Source organism: Barbatula barbatula, assembly GCF_947034865.1.
Source record: "Barbatula barbatula genome assembly, chromosome: 8".
Classification (NCBI taxonomy): Eukaryota; Metazoa; Chordata; class Actinopteri; order Cypriniformes; family Nemacheilidae; genus Barbatula; species Barbatula barbatula.
This window is the reverse complement of record NC_136771.1, coordinates 23,044,190-23,068,257: the sequence shown is the minus strand read 5'-3', so window position 1 is coordinate 23,068,257 and position 24,068 is coordinate 23,044,190. Positions and strand designations below refer to the sequence as shown.

Sequence of the window (24,068 nt, the reverse complement as noted above, 5' to 3'; positions counted from 1 at the left end):
AACCGTGGTTGTTTTTTATGACCGTAATGTAATAAGTAAAGGTTAAAGCGGAAACATTGAGCTTATAATCACACCCCCCGCCAGCTGAGTCACATGGCCAACTATGGCAAAGGCTGCTTGGTTTGCTTCTCTCTGACGAGCGCTGGTTGTTTACGACTCGACTAACGCGTAAATATTGCGCACTCCCGCGACTTTGCTCTGTATGAATGCGCTTCTCAATGGATAAGTTACTTTTATTGACTTTTTTTCTACAATGTCATATTTCGGGCATGTCCTCTTAACGTCAGTGTAACCTGGATCATGTTAGTCGCGGTTTAAACGTGCTGATATCTGAAGAGTCATTGGACATACAGTACGACTTCACCGGGAAGCATTGGATCGCAAACTTGGCATGAGCGCTTACTGCGGATGAGACGGCTTCGGGTGTTAAAGTATCTAAAGTTTTCTTTCGTTTAGTTGATTTATTTATGTTTTGTTTTGTGGATTTGGTCATTTTCTCAAGTATTGAATAAGGCAATATACATTGGAAAATGATTATCGGTAGTATAACAAATGTATTTCAATTTGAAACATAAAAAAGTATTTTATCAGCTTAGTGAGAGAACTGTCATGTAACAGGTTGATTTACTATGTTGTGCATCATGATGTCAGAAGGACTCAATAGCTATTGTTCATTTTCTTTAAATCGTTTTCTTTAAGTTGGTCAAATTTAAACTCTCAAATTCTCGAAAATTAAACTCTCAAATTCGAAAACTAAAATATTTAATCGACATGCATGTTCACATTATGTCTGATCCTTGATCACCTTCCACATGCCCATACATAGGCATTACCGGTTACATGCCAGTCTTTCTGTTACCTGGATCGACCTAAAACATTTACTACAAACAACTTTGGACGTGTTAAAATAATCAGTTATTGCACAAAACTATTTCAATGCACATTCTGATCAATCTGATATATTGTGCGGTGTTAATAGTAACTTTCAATATCATCAGTATATGAAGTAAAAAGGTATACATTTTTTTACACCATAAGTGCAATTAAATGCATATATATTTTACTTTCACAAACATATTTAGCTTGATGCTTTAACGTATGCGTCATCTCTGTAGTTTCAACACCCCTGGCTGGTTTCACATAGAAACATCTACCACCATGATTGGTTCTCCAGATTTGGTGGCCTTCACTAAAGAGTCTTATTTCGAAGAGCTACCCACAGATCCATTTGCCTTTCCAGAGGAACTGTCTGTACCCTCTTATACTGGTGATGGCACACCGTGGTCCAAGATGTCTATCGCGAAATTTAAAAGGGATTTTATCCTTTTAGCTGAGTTTTCCGAGCAAGTTGGGCCTCAGCCTTTGCTTACAGTTCCTCATGAAACCAAAGCTTGTGGGACATTTGATCTGAACCACTTCTCCCTCCGAATTATGTCAGTGGACTATCAGACCTCCCTCGCCGGCTCAGGGATCAACAGCCCTAAACTGAACTTCGTTGAGGACTCCAAAGTAGTTTTAGGAGATTCCAAAGAGGGAGTGTTTTCATACATACACCACTTCACACTGTACGACCTGGAGGCTCGAGGGTTTGTGCGGCCTTTCTGCCTTGCCTACGTGTCGTCCGATGAGAATAAAATCATACAGCAATTTCAGCAGCTTTCTTCTGAGTTCTCCAAAGTTTCGGAATGTCTGAAAACGGGGAACAGAAAAAACTTTGCAAATGAACTTGAAGCCAAACTAAGGGATTTAGAGTATACAAGAGTCGTTTTACTTCGAGAGACTGAGGGAGAGAATGTATTTAACTCATCTGTTAAGAACACCAAAGAAAAGGAATGGACGCTAAATTATATACCAACATTAGAGAGAGATACAGAGGATGAGAAACTTAAAGAGAAATCACAGTTTCACAAAGAAGAAGTGAACGTTCAAGAGGAAGCTGGACATACAAGACAGGAAGTAGAGACACGAAATTGTCCATTGCAGCCTGAAAGTGAAAATACCTCAAATAACAGGTCTGCTGTGCTTATCAACAGAACAGAAGAACAGAACGACAAGGTGAAGAAAGAGGTCATCTCAAAGCCGGTGGATAAAATAACAGAGGAACTGATGAATGTGGAGAAATCCATTCAAGAAAATAACAGCCTTCTGAAACAAATCACCTCCTACCCAACAAGAAAGCTCAGAGACTCAGAGTTCTCTCCTTATGAACCGGACGACCTTCCTCATTCTCTGGAGCCTGACCTGGATGATTCTAGACCGCATGGTCAATTCTCCGGGCCAGTCCCAGATTGCAGTGCCATATCTTACATGAACACACCCTTGCATTCTCCAAAGCTGATCAACACCACTTCATGTAGGAGATTTGACAGGCGCCTGAAAACTCTTCAGGAGCTGTGCGACGAGTACTTCCACCAACAGGCCTTAAAGCAATTGCACTCCATTGAAAAGACATTCAGAGGAGACGCCAGTCATATCTACACAAACCAGCTGTGCCAAAATCTGCTCCGCAATCTCAAATCCACAAATTTCTTGTTTGAGCATACTTACGACTCAGAAGATGCTGCAGGATTACAAGCAGGAACAGCTGCCAGTCATTCATCAATCCGTCAAGCGTCTTTTCTTCCAGCACCCACGATTCTGAGTGAACCTGCGAGTCTTGAATCATATGCCTCTTGTGTTGAAATGTTGTCTATAAAACTGGAGTTGGACCCTGTAACCTTATCAAGGACCTTAAGTGGTCCTTCCGATGATAACCCACCCCTTTCATCGAAGGACTTAGAAATACATGGTGAAACTGAAGACAAGGGGGAAGTTTCGGCACCAGATTGCGGTGATACCCAAGATGCAGCTGTGATGAAGAGCAGCATTAGCAGTGGAGACAGTATTGAGGTCTTGGGAACAGAAAAGTCCTTCAGGTCAGAGAGTTCAAGTATACCTAGCAATACAGCAATGCCAAAACCTCCACCCACCTGTACCACAGCAGCTACCGAGGATCTAAAGCAAGCGAGGGTACCCACCAGACGGACTTGCAGTGAGGACAGCATTGAAGTGCTTAGCACGACAGACTCATTCTTTCCTGAAGACCTGCGGGCTTCGTACCCATGCGCTATCGATGAGGAAAGTCCGGAGCAAGACACTGATGAGAAAAACTCGATGTTTCAAAACCAAAAGGTCAAACAAGTTGAGTGTGTTGTGGAGGAGCCACATGGTTGTCCAACAATAACTCTATCCCCACCAGACCCTGCTGTAACGTTCCCCTCCGAGGATGACTGTCATGCGTCGTGTACCAATCTCTCCTTGTTGGAGGAACCCTGCCCGACAGTGCGGGATGATTTATCTGACTGCTTTAGTTTTCGCAGCACCACGACCTCCACAGCTTCTGACACTTTCTCCGCTTGTATTCATGGGGATAAAAGACAAGGTGGGGGCAGACAGAGGTGTGGCCGGGTAGGACGGGCAGCATTGAAATTCCTGCGACAGTTTCCGTTTGCAGTACACGCTGCGTTTAGCCTTCTGAGCGGGCGAACGCTGGTGGTCCTAGGGAGTGAGGAGGGAACAGTAAGGCGACTGGTCGCGGCACTGTCCGTCTACACACCACATTTAAGTAGTTACAGAGAAAGTGTCCAACCTTGGATTTCAACACCGCTGCAGCTTACAGACCTGCTTAACTGGAAACTTGTGGGATTTAACAGGTAAAAGTTTATCCGGGTGTGACACAATGCTGCTTTTTTAATCTTGTCCTAATGCACCCCTTGTTGTATAAAATGTAGTTATATGCGAGTAGGTAATACTCTGTAGGATGCAAATAAAAAGCTTGGTAAAGTACCACTGGCATACAGCATTAAGGTTTATTGCTACATTTTTCTTAAAATATTATTGTTGGCTAGGTTGTTGAATCTACAGAATTGACAAGCTTAACATTTGTTTCGTTTCCTAGGATGTGCTCTCCCACTCCAGGTTTTCCTAACTGTCTGGGCCATTGTAGCCGATACATCAGCGTTCTGGACGCAGATCAAAAGACACTGCGATGTCCGACCTATAGCGGTACTCTTATCAACCTTCTGGTGGATCCAAGGAGCCACATTACACGAGGGAGCACCTACTTCTTGTTTGCTCAGAGTGTGTTAGGCAAGCTTGTTGCCCACGCTTTCTTCTTAACGTTCTCGAGTACTCTAAAAATGGGCACAAACTCTCGTGAGAGTCCACAGACAGTGCCTTGTCATGAACACCTTCACAGAGATGACAAGAAAATCCTGCACTATTTATCTGAGCTCATCAAACTGCATTTCACAGACGTTCCACCAAATGTCCTTCGATTTAGCTACAGCGCCAACTCAGTATTCAAACTCTAAAAAAACGAATTTCCTCTGAAACTACTCAATGAAAAGTGTGATTTGATTGCTTGCAAGCATTTTAGTTTTTGCACATTTTTGACATTACACTTTTTCTGCATGCTTTACAACATTATTACAGTAATACTCTTATGTCACGAGCCCATTTGGTATCTAAAGCAAATCAATATGAAACATTAATGAATGTTTTGTATTAATGAACACTGACGGATTTGTGCTGTTACATGTCTTGTATTTTATTCTTTGTTGATGTGCAGACATTTGCAGATCGTCCTGCAGAAAGTAATTTGTATTTAACAAGTGTTGGACAAAATCGTTTTTAAAACCGCTACCACTAAAAGAAACTTGGAAAAAACTTGACAAATAGATTTTTTCTTGAAAGTGTGAAATGTATAATAAAGTATTTTATTTTAACAGCTTTGTGTTGTGAGAGTTTTGTTACAATTTTCAATTAACAAGAACACTTCAGTACACCAGGAAAACGTCTTGCGCCTTCTCAGGCAAAAACTGAAAAAATATCATATCCAAATCTTCTCCGAATAAAATGATCATCAAATTGTTTTGGGCCAAACATAATACCCTTAAAGAAACACTCCCAATAAACATTCTCTTATCAGGATGTTGGGTAGGCGGCTCTGTGTTGAATTTGTTGCAAAATTTTGCATTTTTCTTTACCAAGACTAGCGATCTGAAAGAGAAAGATAAATCAATATTGGAAGTCCACAATATTCATTAATTATTAAATTAAATTAATTATGATGACGTGATATGATCACAAATCTTCTGTCGTACAAATGAAGTGGTGTGATGTACTCGCAAAACAGACTTTACAGGTTAGATTTCATCAAGACATGAATTAAGTTCTTACATTACATTCAAGATTCTTCCTCAAGCTGTTCTGCCAAGGGAAGTGCACTCTAGAATCATAAACAAATTGATTTAAATTCAATATCACGGTATGTTTAAACAGTCTCCGATCCCTAGATTCAAGAGGCCATCATGTGTCATTTCCCAGAAGGCTTTGAGGTTTATTTGTAATCTACATCAGTCTGTAATGTAAACGAACAAGACAATGATGAAGAGCATGTGTGAATTAACTGTGGCTTCTTACTCGTTCCAAGTAGCAAGTAGAGAGTTGGTGGGATACGTGGTGGCGGTTAGGACAATGCTCTTTTCCAGGAAGAACAGACAGAGGAAGTAGGAAATCAGGGAATGGTCTGATTCGCTCCGTTTGCTATTATAGAAAAATAATCACAGAATCAAGTTCAATTGTAGTTTAATTGTTAGAACATTGAGTCATATGCAGTACAACTCCAATTGTCACAAAATTGAATTACCATTCACTATAAAAATGTGTGTTGGGCCGTACCTTTGGTATGACTCACGAGACAGTTCCTCCAAAACACAACACAGGAGATAGTGCAGCACGTCTGGTCTCACCAAAAGGCCAAAGAACAACGTGCGAAGAGCCCAGCGGTTGAACTGAATGCGAAAATACAAGCGATGATGCAAATGAACTGTATTCCTAAATATGATTTATGAATTCAACAACACAAATCGTAGTCTGAACTAAGACACAGTACTAAGTAGAGTCGAAACTTAAGGTATGTCAACAAAAAAAAAAATCACCCTGAAAGAAAAGATGACGGCCAGGATGGGGCTGAATTGCGAGTGTAATATTCGCAGTACTAATGCCTGAGTGGCCAGCAATAGCCTCGCCTGGTCAGGATAGCCCTAAAAAGATGAACAACAGACATTAGATACTGCACCAATGAGGGAAAACTACACAGCATATTTCAGGAATTACCGATATCTTAGCTTCTGGTCGACAGATTTATCTCGAACCGCCTAATATTTGACATTTTCTGCAAATGCAGATAAAAACTATATTTTTATGTGGAAGTAATGTTGCCCATAGTGCAAAGATAGAAACAAAAAGGATCAGCAGCACCTCACCAAAAGGAATCGTTCACCCAGGATAATGGATGTGATGAAAGTCCAAGTTCTCAACCCCCAATCGAAGATTTAGCGACAGAAAAACATCACTTAAACTCACATTGTCATAGGTTTTGGGAATCTGTATTCGAGAAGTTTCCGTCAGCTCTTGCAGAATTGAATCGGCTACGGCTCTGGTTACCTGAAGAAAAACACACAACCAGGTTCATCACATCAGTGCGTTCACAAAGCCTCTCCACACCCAATAATAAGCACTTTACTCAAACACCCACCGTCTGGAAGTTGACATCAGGCTCATCATAGAACGCAGCGACAACAAGCCCGTCCGGTGCGATGTGACTGGAACTGACTACACTGAGTAAATACACCCAGCTCTCAGTCTACAACAAAACCACACAGACAAAACCGCCATGACAAACATGAAGAATCTCCTAAATAGAAGACATGAAACATTTATTTGACCTACATCTGCGAAAACAGCGTTGTTACAGTCCAGGACCCTCAGCGCGAACTTCAAGACCTCCATCAACTTCAGCAAATTCGAACCTTGAGTGAAGGCAGAGAACATCAACTTATGTGTGCAGGTTTGCATAACAAACTGAAGTGAAATTGTCTACAGAGCCACAATTTCTCTTGAGAAAACGTGATCTCATCTCATACTCTACATAAAGAAACAAAGCAATGTTAAGTATGATACTACCTATATTGTGTTCTGTCCTCTGCAACATGAAGTTAAGGATATAGATTTTGTTTGGGGTAGATATTATTATGCAAATAGGAACGCTTACAACTCTGTACCTTCAACAGGTGTCCACTCAGCGGCCAATAAATGGTCGGGCATGATTGTATTGACATTTCCTGAATCACATTGTGGATTTTCTATCTTGGGGGCGTGGCCTGATGTGAGAATTCGAAGGTAGGCTCTGAACTGTGGGGGTGTGAGTCTGGCGGCGGGGCAATGAGCACGGGGCACTTGTGATAACAGAGCATTAACAGCGGCACTGTATTCTCCAACCTGCACACATACAAACACAACAAAAGTTCATTTGATACCCCACAGCATTTCCATTTGTTGAACATTTTTTATATTTCTTATACTGCGATTATGAATGTGTGGTTTTATGATAACATTAAAACTTAATGTTAAACCTGCTTACATAAATGTAAAAATAACGAAGGTAGGTTTTATTCCATCATACCTTGCATAGATAGAGGGGAACGAAGTCTTTAAGTCTCTGTAGCCTAAAAACAAAAGAAATATCAACTGAACATGTCACTGCTAATAAGAATATCACAGTATTCAGAGTTATTTTACATCATGCCGTGACACTCACTGGGAAATATTGTGGCTTTTAACAACCTTGAGGTACCGAGCCAGCTCACGATACCTAAAACAAACACACACACAAATATCAAACTAAATATATGATTTAAACAGAATGCTGTGAAACCGAACAGTCACCTCATACAAGTCAATGAGTACTGTCTGTCGCTGTATTATTTCACAACATTCTACTAAATATCTTCCTTTGTGTTCTGCAGAAGAAAGAAAGTAATTCAGGATTTAAATAACAAGAGGATGAGTAAATAGGCGAACTATCACTTTAACTGTAAATTCTGTGGTTTTTGGTATTTGGCGCTGGTTTGTATGGTGTCTATAAATTGTCAAAACGCCTCTCTAAAGTGAAAAACGCAGAAAATCCAACCCAGTCCAATTTTTTTATGACAGACGAAAATATGGGAGGCAGTGTGTAAATGTGATTGACAGAACGTGAGGTCGTATTGATTTTTTAACAGGGGAAATTTCTGACTCGGTGTGCAATGGCCTTTAGCATGGAGAAATACGGTGCATGTGCTTTTTGGTCTTTTCGTCACGATTTGGCAGCTGCATTCACAATGAGTGAATCGCACCAAACATGTATCATTAAAGTCTGTGTTATTCTTTACAAATCACAGATAAAGATTTGGAATATTTAATAGCGTTAAAATTCAGATTACTTGTTTAGTTGTTGCAGTCTACAGACTCGAGCTTCGATCAAGCCCAGAGGTTCCGACAAGATTTCAAGCCTTCGACCCTTGACGTGTCTCTCTCCGGAGACGTTCTGACCCTTTATCACAGCAGTGAGCAAGGGATCGTCCCATGGCAGCACGTGCAGACTGCAGACAGTAAAAAGACGGTTAATTCAATTTGAAGCCACAGAATGGATAACAAACAGGTTACCTGTGTTTCCTGCATTGCTATTACAATAAATAGAAAAGTAGCCTTGAATGCCGCACATACACAGTTGTGTAGTACACATGCATGTGTCATTACCTTTTTGGCAATGGGGAGACGGTGGGTAGAGGAAGCCTCTGGTAAAAAGTCTCCAGCTGTTTTGTGAAGGAACTGGAAAAATCACAGCTGACTAAAAGCATCCACACATTTGTTATAATTCTGGAAGACAAAAGCACAAAGATATGGTTTATCCGTAACTCAAAAACAAAAGCAACTTAAAGAACACACGCAAAACAGTTACCATACCTCCATTGCAGCAATGTCACAGCATCAGACACGGCAAAAGCGGCGTGTGTATTTCTGCCAAGTAGACATGACGTGTCAAGATGGTTTACATGTGAAAACAGACGTGTTATCTATAAAAGTGTGCGTGTGTGTGTGTGTTACCCAGGAGCGGTGTGCATGACGAAGACCTTGACTGCCCCTAACATCATTACGATACAAGCCTTTGGATTCTCCTTCATTGCTTCGTGCAAATACATCTGGATGTGCTGACTCACAGGAGAGTAACTGCAAAGAACAAAAATGTAAACACAGCATGAATGGGACGAACAGGTTTAATATTTTTTAGATCTTATTATGTCTTTTAGTAAGGCCTTTAAATAATATAAGAATGTGAATCAATTTATTATTAATATGCATTTTTAATTATAGAGCGAGAAATCGGGGTCGCGTACTCGAACGACAAAACCTTCAAGTGATGTTTCTGACACCCTTTGCATCCCGCCTGAATCACAGTGTTATTGTTTATGCGGTGACAGTTACACCGACAGGTCACGGATGTCTTTGTAGGCCCACACCCCATCAGGAACACTGCGTACTTCATCGCCAAACTGCCGGCAAACTCCTTCAGAGATGTCTCTGCCACACACACACACGCTTTAAGGTTTATGGCTGGCACGGGCGATTACATAACAGCAAGAGAGAGAATAAAACTGGGAGTTTAATTCAGCAAAACAGAACACACCGGCGCGCCGTAAGTCCGAGTCCATATCCAGCGGGTCGAAGGCGAAGTTGAGCTCGTGCAGATATCCCATGAGGCTTTTATCGCGGAGCGCCTTCCAATACACGCTGTGCTTATGTGCATTGCAGTGGCAAATGCCAGGGGTGGTCCAGAACTCGCACTAATGTACACAAACACAAACTAGTTTGGAATTAAATCGGATGTCGCATATAAAACGTTTAAATTAAACAACGAACGAAAGTGACGGTATGATAAAAACACACCGTTTGAAATCAAGTTAACGTAAAGATCTGAAATGTGATGCAACTGTGAATACTCACCGCGGAGACCTGTTTGTCACAGACATAGCAGAAACACTGATCGCAGTACTGCGCGTTTTGTTGTAGAGGCCCGGAGAGGTCCTGCTCGGCGCGGCTACAAGAATGACGACTTATAAACACTTACAAGAAATTAAAGATGCAGCACGAGTTCTCCAGAAGAAGACGTGAATACTGACCAGAAAGGTAGTGTGCAGTCATATCTTGCATGTGGGAGCACAGTTCCAGTCTGGGTGTACGTTATTGCCAAATCCTCATCTACCTGCTCAATGTGTTTTAAGATTTCTGAGATCAGAACAAAAATCAGAGAAACAGATTCATGACAAACTAACACTGCCGTTCACGATAACATTCAATTCTATCACACGCGATACCGCGGTACTTTGCTGCGTATCGCGGTATTTGCGCGGGACTGTTTTGTGAACTTCCCTGTGCAAATCAACATGACATTCACGCTGTGTGTTACGGTCAAACCAAGGTATTACCGTGGTAGTGTCAGTATTTGTTTCGTACCGGTTTCGTTGTTTTCATTTTCAACAAACAACACTGAGGAGTCGTTGAGCATCATCGATTCGTCATCGTCGTCATCGCTTAAAATAATGATCGGTATGTTTTCCTCCATCCTACAAAACACGACAGAAGATGAGAGGACACGCTCACGAACATTAAACGTGTCGTTGTCTGTGAAATTAAAACTTACGTGATTTTCAGCATCGCGCCTCCGTCGGATTGCACGACTGCGCGCGCACGTTCGAATTGGCGCTTCGTCTGATCACGTGGTTTTGACAAACGCGGAAGTGTTGCTAGCTGCTACAGATCATTAAAATACAGAAAAAAGGCAGAGAACGGACATAAAAATTGTCTGGGGGAATATAATTAATACAATATAATTTATCAGAAATGGTTCATTTGCATTGCATTTTTCGAAGCTTTTCATATCACATTTGTGTTTACATTTAAAGTCACCATGAAATCAAACTGAACAATTCTATGTGATTTACACAGTGTTGCTGTGATTATTATAAATGTCTAGTCATTCTTATATAGGATACAGAATTGTTAGTTCCTGGTCGTGATGTCCGGAACACTATACTTGTATATCGCCACCTCCTAATCTAAACTCTTAATGTCATATTTAACAGGGTCAAACCAGGACACGGGACACTAGATTCTCACAAATCTTTAATAGAAAACGTTAAGCTCCTCTTTCCCTTATCAACGACTCTTCACCACGTGACGTCAGGAACAAAAAAGAGGTAGGACTATACTCACCGTCCAATGGCCAGGCATTTTTGGCCCTCCCCTCCAGGCCAAACTTACAACAGACCAATCAAAAAGGGAAGGGCAATCGCAACATCCGTGTCATGGTATGGCAAGCCGAATTAGCTTTTAATCATTCTTAGGATATTAATTTTTGATATCAACAATTACATTTTTACTGGTGAAAACTACAATTCTTGATATCAAGAATGGAATTTCTACTAGTAACAATTGTTATTTTGATATCAGTAATATATTTTTATATTAACAATTAACTTTTTACTAGTAAAGATTTTCATTCCTGATATCAGAAATTAAGCTTTCTCTAGTTGAAATGCTCATTCTTGAAATCTGTAAATGAATTCTAACATGTTTGGTATTTCTGATATCAGGAAATAGATATCAATAAACCGGAGAGTAATTGTAGATATCTAAAATGGCTTACTAGTAACAATCACATTATTGATATCAAGGGATCGTCCCATGGCAGCACATTGTTATTGATATCAGAAATTGCCATTTTTACATGTAGCTATTGCATTTCTGATATCTGGAGTAAGACTTTTAACATGAAATAAATTATTTTTTGATATCTGAAATTGAATGGCAGTCTACTGTGATATTTAAATAGTAAAAATGCAATTACATATATCAAGTATTACGTTATTTACTATTTGAAATAAAAATGTTGATATCAGAATACACATTTCTGCAAGTGATTACGTGATTGTTGATATCAAGAATTTACATTTTTACTAGTGCAAATGTAATTACTGATATCAAAATTGCAATTGTTACTAGTAGAAATTTCATTCTAGATATCAAGAATTTATAGTTTTCATTAGTAAAAAATTTAATTGTTGATATCAAAAATTCATATCGTGAGAATGACAATTGCCATTCGGTGACTTTAAGGTTTATTTCTATTTAAATGTAGCTCTGTGTTTCTTAACCAAGGTGTCTGGGACCACTAGGGGCTCTCAACAAACTTCCTATGGGGATCAACACGTGTTGAACATTGTGTCGGCAATGCAATGGTTGTGGGTTCAACCCCTGGATACCAGTTATCCACTTTGGATAAAAGCATCTTCCAAATGCACGAATGTGATTTAATTTTGTATGATTTCACAAAAAAAGATTTTCCACTGTTGCTTAAGCCTGTAAAGACAATGCACTTACAAAATTAATCAGGGAAAAATAAGCTAATATACGTTTATTATTTCACACAATGAGGTAAAATGTTCAAAGAACAGCTTCCGTAACACAAGAGTTTGCTTATTAAAGTTCTAAAAGGACGGCTTGAACACTCAAACTGTATTTTATGTAAATTAAAGGGTAAATATAGATCTTTCAATTCAGGACTTAGTTATAAAGATTACATTTACACAAATATACAACAGAATTGGTATTGCGGAACCACATAAATATCTGATCTGATTAAAATTAGCTGCCTTGCATTTTCTTAAGCTGTACAAAGCAAAACTTCCATGTTTGCAAGTTATTTTGTTGTTTATTTTTTACATTTTCACACATCAAAAAGCAGCAATTTTTATATAAAAGGAATTTACAACTATTACATTGCCACTTTCAGATCTAGATTCATTCTTGGAAATATCGATTTTTCAAGTACAACCCAAAATGCTGAAATTGGATTTATTCAGGAACTTGTTTTGTGACTTCCTCCTGCTGCGCGTTTTGTTTTGGCGATCTGTATTTCTCCCAGGCGTGCGTTGTTTCCTGACCAGGCATGAACTCCAGCCATTCCTTGTAAAACCCACGGAAACCATCAATCTTTTCCATGTATATGTTCCTTGACTTTAACTAGAAAGAGAAAGATATGAAACACACTCAGTGTATGAACAATATAAACTCAATGTCTCAAGCTACCTGCTCTTACAGCTCAAGTCTATTTTATTGCCACAAAACCATGGCTGCTTACTATAACTACATCAAATAACAGTTTATAAATCAAGCAATAAAACATTATAGGATGTGCCATATTCGAACCCTCCATTTAAATGAACCAAGCATCCCCAAATGTTTGTAATTAAAAATGCATAGCATACAGTGAGCATGGTCTTTCTCTAACCTTGTCATATGATTTAGGATACTCGGCTGCAAATTCCAGCTGTCTGATGACGACCTCATTGGGTTGCACCTGCAGTTTGTGCATACAAAGAAGAAGCTGGTGCAGATAAGCATAGTCCAAACGTTTAACTGCCTGACCAATCAGAGCACTGAATACATGAGCGTTTGGCACAAGGCCACACCTCTGCAAACAAAAACACCAACAAAGATGTTTCATAACATAAACCCACACATTCAGATATTAGCACTTTCAAATAAAGACAGTTTGTGATATTTAGTTGACACTGTTGGTCACTACCAAACATGTTATTAGCAAAAAAAGGAATAATATAAGAATCAGACCTCCACATCAGACAGCAGCTGAAGTCCGTCTTTTTGTCTATGGCAGGCTAGTGCAATACTACAAAATGTCTGTGTATTAACAGCAAGCCCTCTATTCATCATGAGGGTTTGAACAGCCTAAGAGAAAAAAATAGCATTCTCATATTATTGCAGTGGACCAAATGATTTGTTGCTGTTATCGAGGTTACTTCAACGTTATCAACAATTGATTTGATGTTTTTCTAACCTTAGCTCCATCCAAGTCTCCAGTTTTGGCCACTCTTCTGATCAAGGTGTTAAAAAATGGCACATCCAGCCTGATGCCACTCTTTTTAGCCACGACAATTAGACTCTGCACTGACTGGCTACCCGCTTCCATGACGTCAGCCAGCAGGGTGATGGTTTTGATGCTGGGCTCCAATCCATCACTGGCCATCTTTTCCAGAAAACCATCAAGGTTTCCAATCAAAGCAAGCCTGTCAGAAGCGCTTTTCACAGGCCCCAAGGCAACTACGTCTGAGTGGCAACTGCTAGGGTCCAACAGGTTTGGCTGGCGGGGACTTTGTGGTGATAAGAGCGATTGACAGCTCAGAGAGCCACTAAACAGATTCCGTTCAGCCTGCGGTGATGAAGGCAACATCTGAACCTCACCTCGAGATATACCGCGGCCATTTTCGCTTTGAGAATCTTTCTCTTTGGCTTGTCCTTGGGGCGCTGGATGTGTGTTTATGATGACAGCATCACGAGTAAGTGAGTCGACGAATAGCTCATTCTCAAATGCATCAATGTTTAAAACCATAGGACACAAGGTCTCTTCTTTGGCTTTCATCCTTCGGCTTGTCCTTCCACTTGTGAGTTTCGGGTTCACCTCTTCTGTGCGCTTTAGGAGTAGCGCAGAAGCCAGCTCTGGATTACCTATCCCACAATCCCGTGCAGCCCGGAGGAGAATGTTGTAATTCTGGGTATCCGGTTTTATTCCAATCTTCAGCATCTGATGCCACACCTACAGAAGAGACTCGGTTATATCATTCGCAATGCATTATGGGAGTCAACTGTCCATCTCTAATTATTAGATTATTAACAAGTACCTGTAAAGCCAGTCTGAAGCCCTGCTGCTTGTCCATCACACAGCTTATCAGCAGATACTGAAACGTCTCTTGTGTTATGGGTTGGCCACTTTGAAGCATCTCCTACACAAGCACCCACGTACACGAACGCACCAAAGCAAATGACAGTGATAGCAATGAATAAATCATTCAAATACATCAGTGGATTGTTACAGCACTAGGTGTATAAAAATAAACAGTACCCTCAGAATGTGAAAGCAGGACTTCAGATCTCCAGTAAAGGCAATTGTTTTGAGCAAGGCATGCTGGGTAATGGCACCCATAGGGATGTTCTTCCTGAGAAGCTCTTGCTTGAGTTTCAACGCCTGCTCCAGTCCCGACTGTTTCCATGGCGATTCTGCACAAGCATTGAACAGCGCAGTATATGTAGCGTCTGACGGTTCTAGTCCTCGTTTCTTCATCTGTGTTAACATCAATAACACATAACAGGGTTAAATATTATCTGTAACATGAGTTTTAATGGTAGTCAAAACAAACATACAATATGCACAATTTTACCATGGTGTTAGATTTTAGGGCCTCTGTATATCAAAATATCATGGTGTTTCATGAGTACCTATAAGGTGGAAATCGGAGACATCCAGAACTTCAAAATTTTAAGTGTGCTTTTTATCTTACATTATTGTAAAGTTGGAAGGCTTTCTTTAGGTAGCCCACACGTCCACATCCACCGATAAGCACCGTGTAGTTGAACTCCTCTGGCTGTAGCCGTTCTCCTTTGAGCATATCGCCTTCAAACAGAACCAATGCATCGGCCAGCTAGACAGAAAGAGAGAAAGATTTGGTCCCTAGCTCGGACATACCCTAATAAAAAGCTTCTGACAAGCGTGTTTTTCCCTACAAAACAAGAGAAACGTCACAGAAAGTGTAATGGATTTAATGGTTAGCAGGGATGTTTGGTTTGACATATAATACAACCATGTTTTGGATCATCTTTAAATATAAAGTACCTAGTAGCATTCAAATACATCATATGAATATACAATCACATTTCACCAAGATATTCTCCCAAACATCATGACATTGCCAGCACTGTTCTTTTTTGATATAATGTGAAGTTTTTCTAAACTTACTTTATCCTCTTTAATGAGATTTTTGCATTGTAGGAAATACCAGTATGGTGTGTTTCTTCGGCCCGTTTTGGACTTGAATTTTTGCCCGACGACATCCTCATCCTCATCCGCATCTCTGTATTTCAAATCCCGCTGTTCTGGGCTCGTTTTGCGGAAGGTTCGTCTGGAGGAGTATTTTCGTGAAATCTCACCAAAAGCGTCGCTGACATCTTCATCCAGCGCACGATCGGAACTATGTGTGGTGATATTCGTGCTCTCGTGAGGCTTTAAAGGCACTGATGCACAGAAACATCTCAAAGGTCCTTCATACATTCGTGTAGTGGGACAGACGGGAGCTGACTTAAGCACATTTGCGGAGGCTACGGCGTACGTTGCTAAATATACACTGCCGTCTCGTGTCAAAAGACCCCTCAGAAGTGAAGGGCGCAACATTCTGGACATAGCCAAATATATATATATATATATATATATATATATATATATATTGATTTATTTATTAAATATATCAAACTGCCACGGAAATCGTTTAACAGTTGCTTCCCATGATGCTCGCACCGGGAGTCGCCATGATGTCAAAATCGGATGTTTAACTAGACATTGCTAGTTGATAATATCATACTCAAGCAACTGTTTTAAGGCAACATGTATATTATACGATTCAATTTTATTTGAATGTAAGTATAGTAGATGTCTAAGTAGCTTACAATGTCTAAATAAACTATTTAGGAGTCAAATAAGTAATTGTCATGAACAATATCGATTAGTAGGACTGGTCGTGCGTTATTCTTCTCAGCCTATGCTGCAGCCGTTACATGTGCTATGGTGAGTGCTGCCATCCTGTGGCCAATCGTGAGAACATACGCTGAAAAAAACAATTGGTAGGGTTTACTTAAATTTTTTGTATGAATCTAGTTTACCTATTTTAATGCACACTGTTTTTTAAGTCAATTAGCTCATTTTAAAAGTTTTTGCACAGTTTTTTTAAAGCCTAAGTTAATTTTGTCACGAAATTTACACCCAAAATTAAGTAAATCCAACTTGTTATTTTTTCAGTATATGCCTGCTCTATACTTTTTGTACGATTTCTTTACATTGTAATGTTCCAATGCTTTAGCAATGTAAAGACACTTTTATCAAGCCAGTAAAGCAACTTGAAACTTGTGAAATGGTGCTGTACTTTTTCTTTGACCATGGACACCTCTGCTGTGAATTTACGTAGTTTCTGGATAAAAATACAATAACATTGATGATGTATCGGTAGTCCGATTAAAAAAGTGAAGCACATTGGATTAACCAAAGGTGTAATGCTTGAGAACTATGGGCTGCAGTTTTCTTCCACATCTTGATATGATCAATGATTTTTTTTAATTCTGGCGTGCTAAATTGATGCACTCTTTTACATTTAAGTTTTATCTACAAAAAAGTTTCTTTTCTCCACCTCCTTGTTAACACATGGGTTGTTGTATTTTCTTGGAATCATCTATGCCACGTATTATATTTGTTACGTTTTAGTGGATTTAAGTATAAGGTAGAATTATCTCTGTGAATTTAGTGTTCCTTGTATTTGAATAGAATGATTCAACTAAACTCATGGTGTCACACACACAGGCATGTGCAGATTAAAACACTGCTAGGGGTGTTGAATGATTATTCTTGACATTTGGTTAACATTCTGGGTCTGGCCCTGCTGCTTATGTTAGTACATTTAACAATGAAATTCATGTGATAGTGAACAACTGAGCTGTGGCTTATAGATGTGTGTGTGTGTGTGTGTGTGTGTTTGCTCCTGCAGCGTGTCAGTTGTTATTTCTGTCTTTATTCATGATACACTGCATTGCAGGAATGCTAACTGTGCAGCTCACTGAGCGCACCACCCACACGCTGCGGAGATGGTGAGGATGAAGGCTTTGGTTTCCTCAGCATCCAGATCTCACATCGTTTCCATGGAGACTACTTTTGTAAGCGTTATGTGTGTGCGTATCTACACACACTCCTTTTTTTGTGTTTTGACAAAACAGAATCAGTAAGTAATAGCAGAATAATGTTGACAAACACACATTTTTTCCCAAGATAGTTAATGTAACTCCTTAATTTATATTCTTCTTCTTTGGAACGTTTACATTCTGAAGGATTAAGAATAATACCTATTTAAAAGGTTCAGCTTTTCAATTTTTCTTGAATCTCTTTTGGTCTTCTGCCCAGGAGCAAGTCATGTCTGAATGAGAACAACAATATGACAATACATGGATAAAAACACCAAAAAAACATAGCTTTACATCACCATGCAAATGCAGCATATCAAATTGGCCGATCCGGTTAATTGAAATCTAAATTGACGAGTTTTATCAACATATTTATTGAATTCCACCGAAAAAATGTTTTATGTTCATATGTGATTTTAGACATTATCTTCCTCTCTGCTTCTTGAAGTTAAAGGGTCCATGTTATACTGCTGTGCATTTTGTAAAAAATTATTTTAAATAGTGCTATGCAGGTTTGTTGTCTAGTCCAACACAGTTCATAATGCTCCCATCCGTTGATGAAAGCCTGGTTACTTTGAGGGCTTGTGGAGGTAAAAATAATCCTTAATTTTAAAAGCATTAAGATTCTCATGAAGCATCTTCAGAGCAGCAGTTAAAAGCAGCCAGGAATTTGAACTGTTTCATAAATAGTTTTATGCATAATAATTTGATCAACTCTGAAACCTCAAATCTTTAAGAAATGTAACTAGGATTTCAGTATAGTTTAAATAAAGTGTTAATTTATAGTTGAATTGTCTCACCACTATTTGCAATGTAGTAACTAAACAAAATTACTCTTTCCTATATACTTTTCTATGTTTTAGAATCGAATAGAAATGAGTCTCATGAACATACAGTTTGAGAACATGCCCCATCATCAACGAAACAAGCGCATCATCACGTTCAGCATCTGTGACAACATGCCCCGGCGTTCCGCGAGGAGACTCCGTGCATTGCGCATGAGGGCGGGCGCACCGGATTCGGAGAGGACTGTCACAACGAGCATCTTTAAAAAAATACAAAGCATACACTTGCACAGAGCCCGGATCCGCTCGGTGTGAAGAAGGAGTGAATGAAATTGGCACGTCAGGGTGTCAGGTAAGAGACCAGTTATCCATTTGTAACGCCAGCGCATCGATGCCAATCTCATCGAAACCCCGCGGAGAGCACGGCAACCTTGAGACATGATGCTGAATGATCACATCATACGCAAGATCAGAAATGTCTATTGATTTGTGCCAGTGTGTATATATATATATGCATATACAGAAATGTGTATTGATAGTGCGTGTTGACCCAGACAGTCGAATGCGTAATTGTATCGGCGTTATTTGATACAGCATCAATATTTGTATGAATCAATGTTATTGCTTTGTGGCTGGTTTTAAAGTCATAAGAACAGCTTAGATATCTGCGCTAATTTTGCGTCAATTGTAATCGTGAACACATGAATAGATTGAAGGCGCGTCACGTCGTAACTTCAGCAGGTGCGAGAAGAAATGGCCAGATTCTTGAAAGAAAGCTACGTGTTGAATGTTGTCTTACTACATACTTCTTCGTTTCCCCTAATAACCTTTCGGTCAAAGAAGGAACCGATTCTTTCTTACCTTTTTATAGTCAGTTGAACATTTATTCACCCCAAAATAAAATTCTGTATTTACTCGCCCTCTTTCAAACCTTTATGACGAAACCAAGGTTCGTCTTGAAAGATATTTTATTGCTTGCAAGCAGGATCATTCCATCTTTATACCCCTGCTCCTCCTTTCTCATTTTACATCATCTCATGCTATGTTTCGTTCTTATCCACGGCTCCAAGGCCATGCGCATCTTCCCTTCTCAATAAAACAAAATATCAATTCTTTAACCTCGCATAGGCCTCCTTGTTTTATCCATTACAATCTCACACCTGTGTTAGTTGAAGTTATGCATAAGTATTCTTACATTAGTTTGTAAAGCACAAGCATAAAGATACAAATTTCCTCCACGCGGAACACAAAAGAAGTGGGTGAACTTAACTATCACTTTAATGTGTCACCAGGTATGTTCTCAGAAGAACGGGGCAGAAATCATGAGGGTCAACAGAGGCCTGTTATCACAAATTTCAGCTTTAGTCAGCTGTCAGAGGACGACCGAAGAGAGAGGAAAAAATCTCACGATGGTGAGATGGTTTAATCTCTTTAAACATGTGCATTTGTTCCTCGCATTTCAGGAGTAGTCACACCCCAAAAGGTTCAAATGCATTGGGTAATAAAATCTATTTAAATGTTGTGTGTTGAATCCAGGCTCAGATGGATCTGTTCCTGATGATCGCTACCACAGCATTTACTTCGCCATGCTATTGGCTGGTGTCGGCTTTTTACTGCCATACAACAGCTTTATTACGGACGTGGATTACCTCCACCGCAAATTTAAAGGTAAAGCATCATGTGACCAAACGCCCGACACCAAGGAAAGGACAAAGATGAATTTGTGTTTATGGCGACCAGCTTGGCAATCAAAATCCTTTCTCATCCATTTACAGGGACTTCTATCGTGTTCGATATGAGTTTGACGTATATACTAGTGGCTCTAAGTTCTGTCCTTGTGAACAACATGCTAGTGGAGAAACTGAGTTTAAACACGCGGATCTGTGGAGGTGAAAACTCGCAAAACATGAAAGAAACGACATGTTCTTTGGGTGCTGTTTGACATCTTGGTTCTTTTGCACACATGTAGGATATCTCTTTGCTTTGGGACCTTTGGTAATTGTGAGCGTTTTTGATGTTTGGCTGGAGCTGTTTGACACTCATCAATCCTACATTCTCACTCTGGTCGCAGTGGCCGTTGTTGCATTTGGATGCACAGGTACCAAAGACACACACTGGACATATGTTGTCCGGCAGGTGTCTCGCAGATTGTTGTCCTTAATTGTGTCTGTATTGTGTCCTTTTAACCCTGTAGTGCAGCAGTCCAGTTTCTACGGATACACGGGGATGCTGCCCAAGAGGTACACACAAGGCGTGATGACTGGAGAGAGTGAGCTAAACCTTCATCATCAACACATACATATTGATGCATTTTTACACCGATACAACCAGCATCACCAGTAAACAGAATGTATTTGTTATTTAAATAAAATAGTCACCAAAAATGAATGGTCATGACAATATTTTAAGTATTAGTAAATAGAAATCTAAAATATATCATTTAAATATTCAAATTAATGTATTTTAATTGTGAGGTCAAATATGACGTATACCTGCTCTCAAGATTTTTTCTAACACTAATGTGTAACCATTTCTTTTTATTGTATGTCATATATTTTCTTTTTAATGGTTGTTTTAGGCACCGCAGGAGTTATTGTCTCTCTGAGTCGGATTTTTACCAAGCTTCTGGTGGAAGACGAGAAGAGCAACACCATCATCTTCTTCCTCTTCTCCGTCTCAATAGAGGCGCTCTGTTTTCTGTTGCATGTGGTGGTGCGGCAAACCAGGTTCATCCAATATCACACGGAAAGAGCTCGCCATGGCCACACCTGGTTCACGGGACAGATTCATGATAATCCAGCTCGGAAACACAGCGGCTATCAGATACATTATGACAGCAGTGCAGAGGAAGAGGTACAAATTCATTCACACTAGAAGAAATTGTATTTTTCTTTTAGTTTGGCTTTTAAGCTAATTGTTTTTAAAGGAATAGTTCACCCATGCAAATTCTGTCATAATTTATTCAAACCTTTCTCTTCTTCTGCAGAACACAAAATAAGATATTTTGAAGAATGCTGGTAACTGATCAGTGGTGTTGTTTACTTCTACTGTACAGACATAAAACCAATGCAAGTCAATGTACCGCAGTTGTTCGGTTACCAACATTCTACCAACAATCATCTTTTAATTTAAATTTATGGTTGAATAATCACTAAAGCAGATGAACTTATTTTGGGTTAAAAAGGTGGAAGCTTTTATAATGAATTGTTTCACATATTTTTCAAGATGGAAGGGAAATTCTGATAACAAGGATATTTATTGTTGATGATATGCTCTAAAATTGACTCGAATTAGGAGGGAGTGGCGACAAGCGCAGTCGACGATGCTGATGGAGTTCATCTGGGAAGCTGTTCCCATGGAGATGGCATATACGTCAGATTTGATGGACCTAAAGCAGACACCAGAAGGACGTGGATTAGTGTCAAGGGTGAGCTGAAATATAACCTACCAAAAACTTATGAAAATATTTTGCAATTTAAATCTATTGTTGTTATTCTGAGAAGACTTTAGTGGCAAAACGTTACATTGTTTTTGTACGCGAACAATTTGAGATGTTATGATGTCTTTCTCACAGAGCTGCTTGGTCGGAGGTGTGCTGTTGCCAGACGGATTTGGCCTTATATGCTTTCAATAACGATGACATACTTCATCACGCTGTGCCTCTTTCCTGGTCTGGAGTCAGAGTTACGCAACGATATACTGGGAGAGTGGCTGCCCATTCTCACCATGGCTCTGTTTAACATGGCCGACTTTGTGGGCAAGGTGACTAGAAGATGATCTTGTGTGGGGTCACACAAACCGCTTTTACAAATCTAAATAAGCAGATGATGTGAAATAGCGGTGTTAAAGAGTTAAACAGTGCGAGGTCATTACAATGAGGGTGCGACAAGGCTTTGGTACTTTCAGCTGCAACATTATAAATTCAACAGCCAGGATTATGTTCTTAATATCTTCCTACTGCTTACCGTTAAAAGCTTGCTCAAAAAACCTATGCACTTGTACTTCCAATCCATGTACAAATGAAAATCATATTATATTGCAATAATACCAATATGTGGGTGAATGTAGGTGGTTTGCATCCGGGGGGCTCGAGAACATGTTTTCCACAAAAGGGGGGCCCGGGTCAAAAGTTTGGGAACCACTAGAGTTTGCTACTCACCTCATTATTTTGAACATAACTTTTTCCTTTGAAAAATATGAATAGCGTAAAATATTTTTCTTCCGCTTACTTTCTTTGCAGATCTTGGCCGCTTGTCCCTATGAGTGGGGTGGGGTTCAACTGCTGGTGTGCTCCTGTTTGCGTGTTCTCCTTTTGCCTCTGTTCATGATGTGTGTGTCGCCCGTTCAGCGTCCCCTGCTGACGCACCCGGCCTGGCCGTGCAGTCTCTCTTTACTGCTGGGTGTCAGCAACGGATATCTCGGCTCTGTGCCAATGATACAGGCAGCTGGCCAGGTGCCACTTCAACAGCGAGAGATAGCAGGTGGGTACGGTAAACATATCTAAGAGCAATGTGACCAACATTTTTAGCTTGGCAGAAAGGCATATTTCAACCCAATTGTATTCATCATTTCCTCACCCTCATGTCATCCCAAGTCTGTATGACTTTCTTACTTCTGCAGAGCACAAAAGATATTTTGGAGAATGTTTGTAACAAACACTGTGTCTGTTTCCGTACAGGGAACACAATGACTGTATCCTACATGGCTGGACTGATGCTCGGGTCTGTCGTATCCTATTCAACGTATAGTCTGACCTTAAAAGCACACTTTATTCAGACGCTGAAGCTCAACGACACACTCACACTACAGAGCTACACACCTGGTCATTGAATGTCATCTTACTCGTTTTTTACTTATGTTAGGAGAGATACTATCCCTGCTGAAAAGTCCAGTCGACCATCGTGTTTTTTTATATCGGCTGACCGGGAAGGTTCGGCCGGTGAGGTATGGCGAGATCAAATTTGTCTGATGGACCAATATGCCAAACTGTTTCAATATCCAAAACACTGACCAGCAATGCTGATCTTTTTAACAGGGATGTTGGATCAAATAAATCCTATATATGACCATACATATATAACTATTCAGATATTTATATGTAACTTATCTGTATGAGGTGTACATCTTATTTTAGCCAAATTATTTTATTGTAATACTGTTTTTGTAAAATGATGTTTAGGGTTTTTCATGCTAGCCAACCAGAGAGGAGCAGGTATTTGGTTGAGCTGTGGTTCTTATGTGGATCCTGTTCGTCTCTCCATCATTTCCAGTCTTATCCACACTGCCTGTTGCAAAGTCCAATAAAATCCATCTACACAAAGAGGGCATATGTTGTGATCTGGGAGAAATGATTCAAAAATTTTACAAACTCTGAGCAATTCAGAAACATAATTATTCCATTACATTAGGTAAAAATATATAAACCAGGTACAAATATAAAAACTTTATTTCTCACTAAAAGAGTTGAGATCTTCAATGAACCAAATACAACAAACATTTTTTGAGATGTCGGGAGACCGAGTATTATATGTTTTGACTATGTTTTGACCCCGTTGGGCAGCATTTGAT

At 39.7% G+C, this 24,068-nt stretch overlaps 4 protein-coding genes across 4 annotated transcripts; 2 read left to right on the top strand and 2 right to left on the bottom strand.

Annotated features, from left to right (window-relative positions):
* The first annotated feature begins 91 nt into the window (after nt 1-91).
* Nucleotides 92-4,764, top strand: smcr8b (Smith-Magenis syndrome chromosome region, candidate 8b). Its single transcript, XM_079463050.1, has 3 exons — nt 92-431; nt 1,116-3,692; nt 3,938-4,764. Exons 1-3 carry the CDS (start codon nt 409-411, stop codon nt 4,350-4,352), a joined length of 3,015 nt encoding a protein of 1,004 aa, XP_079319176.1. The 5' UTR covers nt 92-408; the 3' UTR covers nt 4,353-4,764.
* LOC306897917 (uncharacterized protein) lies at nt 4,569-10,657 on the bottom strand. The gene is made up of 21 exons (XM_079463051.1): nt 10,565-10,657; nt 10,378-10,487; nt 10,044-10,149; nt 9,868-9,961; nt 9,551-9,707; nt 9,261-9,444; nt 8,971-9,093; nt 8,830-8,883; nt 8,623-8,742; nt 8,307-8,465; nt 7,643-7,696; nt 7,508-7,550; nt 7,107-7,323; nt 6,775-6,854; nt 6,581-6,688; nt 6,409-6,489; nt 5,982-6,086; nt 5,722-5,834; nt 5,464-5,586; nt 5,221-5,269; nt 4,569-5,040 (listed from the first exon to the last, which is right to left on the bottom strand). The coding sequence occupies exons 1-21, from the start codon at nt 10,576-10,578 to the stop codon at nt 4,966-4,968; spliced, it is 2,169 nt and encodes a 722-aa protein (XP_079319177.1). The 5' UTR covers nt 10,579-10,657; the 3' UTR covers nt 4,569-4,965.
* A 1,536-nt stretch (nt 10,658-12,193) lies between these two features.
* On the bottom strand, nt 12,194-16,296 carry ptcd1 (pentatricopeptide repeat domain 1). Its single transcript, XM_079461423.1, has 8 exons — nt 15,734-16,296; nt 15,279-15,419; nt 14,843-15,061; nt 14,622-14,723; nt 13,781-14,536; nt 13,555-13,671; nt 13,214-13,396; nt 12,194-12,945 (listed from the first exon to the last, which is right to left on the bottom strand). The coding sequence occupies exons 1-8, from the start codon at nt 16,172-16,174 to the stop codon at nt 12,778-12,780; spliced, it is 2,127 nt and encodes a 708-aa protein (XP_079317549.1). The 5' UTR covers nt 16,175-16,296; the 3' UTR covers nt 12,194-12,777.
* A 2,397-nt stretch (nt 16,297-18,693) lies between these two features.
* Nucleotides 18,694-23,825, top strand: slc29a4b (asolute carrier family 29 member 4b). Its single transcript, XM_079461916.1, has 11 exons — nt 18,694-18,852; nt 19,793-19,912; nt 20,037-20,168; nt 20,276-20,389; nt 20,470-20,598; nt 20,695-20,769; nt 21,079-21,353; nt 21,795-21,927; nt 22,075-22,262; nt 22,741-22,981; nt 23,179-23,825. The coding sequence occupies exons 2-11, from the start codon at nt 19,795-19,797 to the stop codon at nt 23,328-23,330; spliced, it is 1,557 nt and encodes a 518-aa protein (XP_079318042.1). The 5' UTR covers nt 18,694-18,852; nt 19,793-19,794; the 3' UTR covers nt 23,331-23,825.
* The last annotated feature ends 243 nt before the right edge of the window (nt 23,826-24,068 follow it).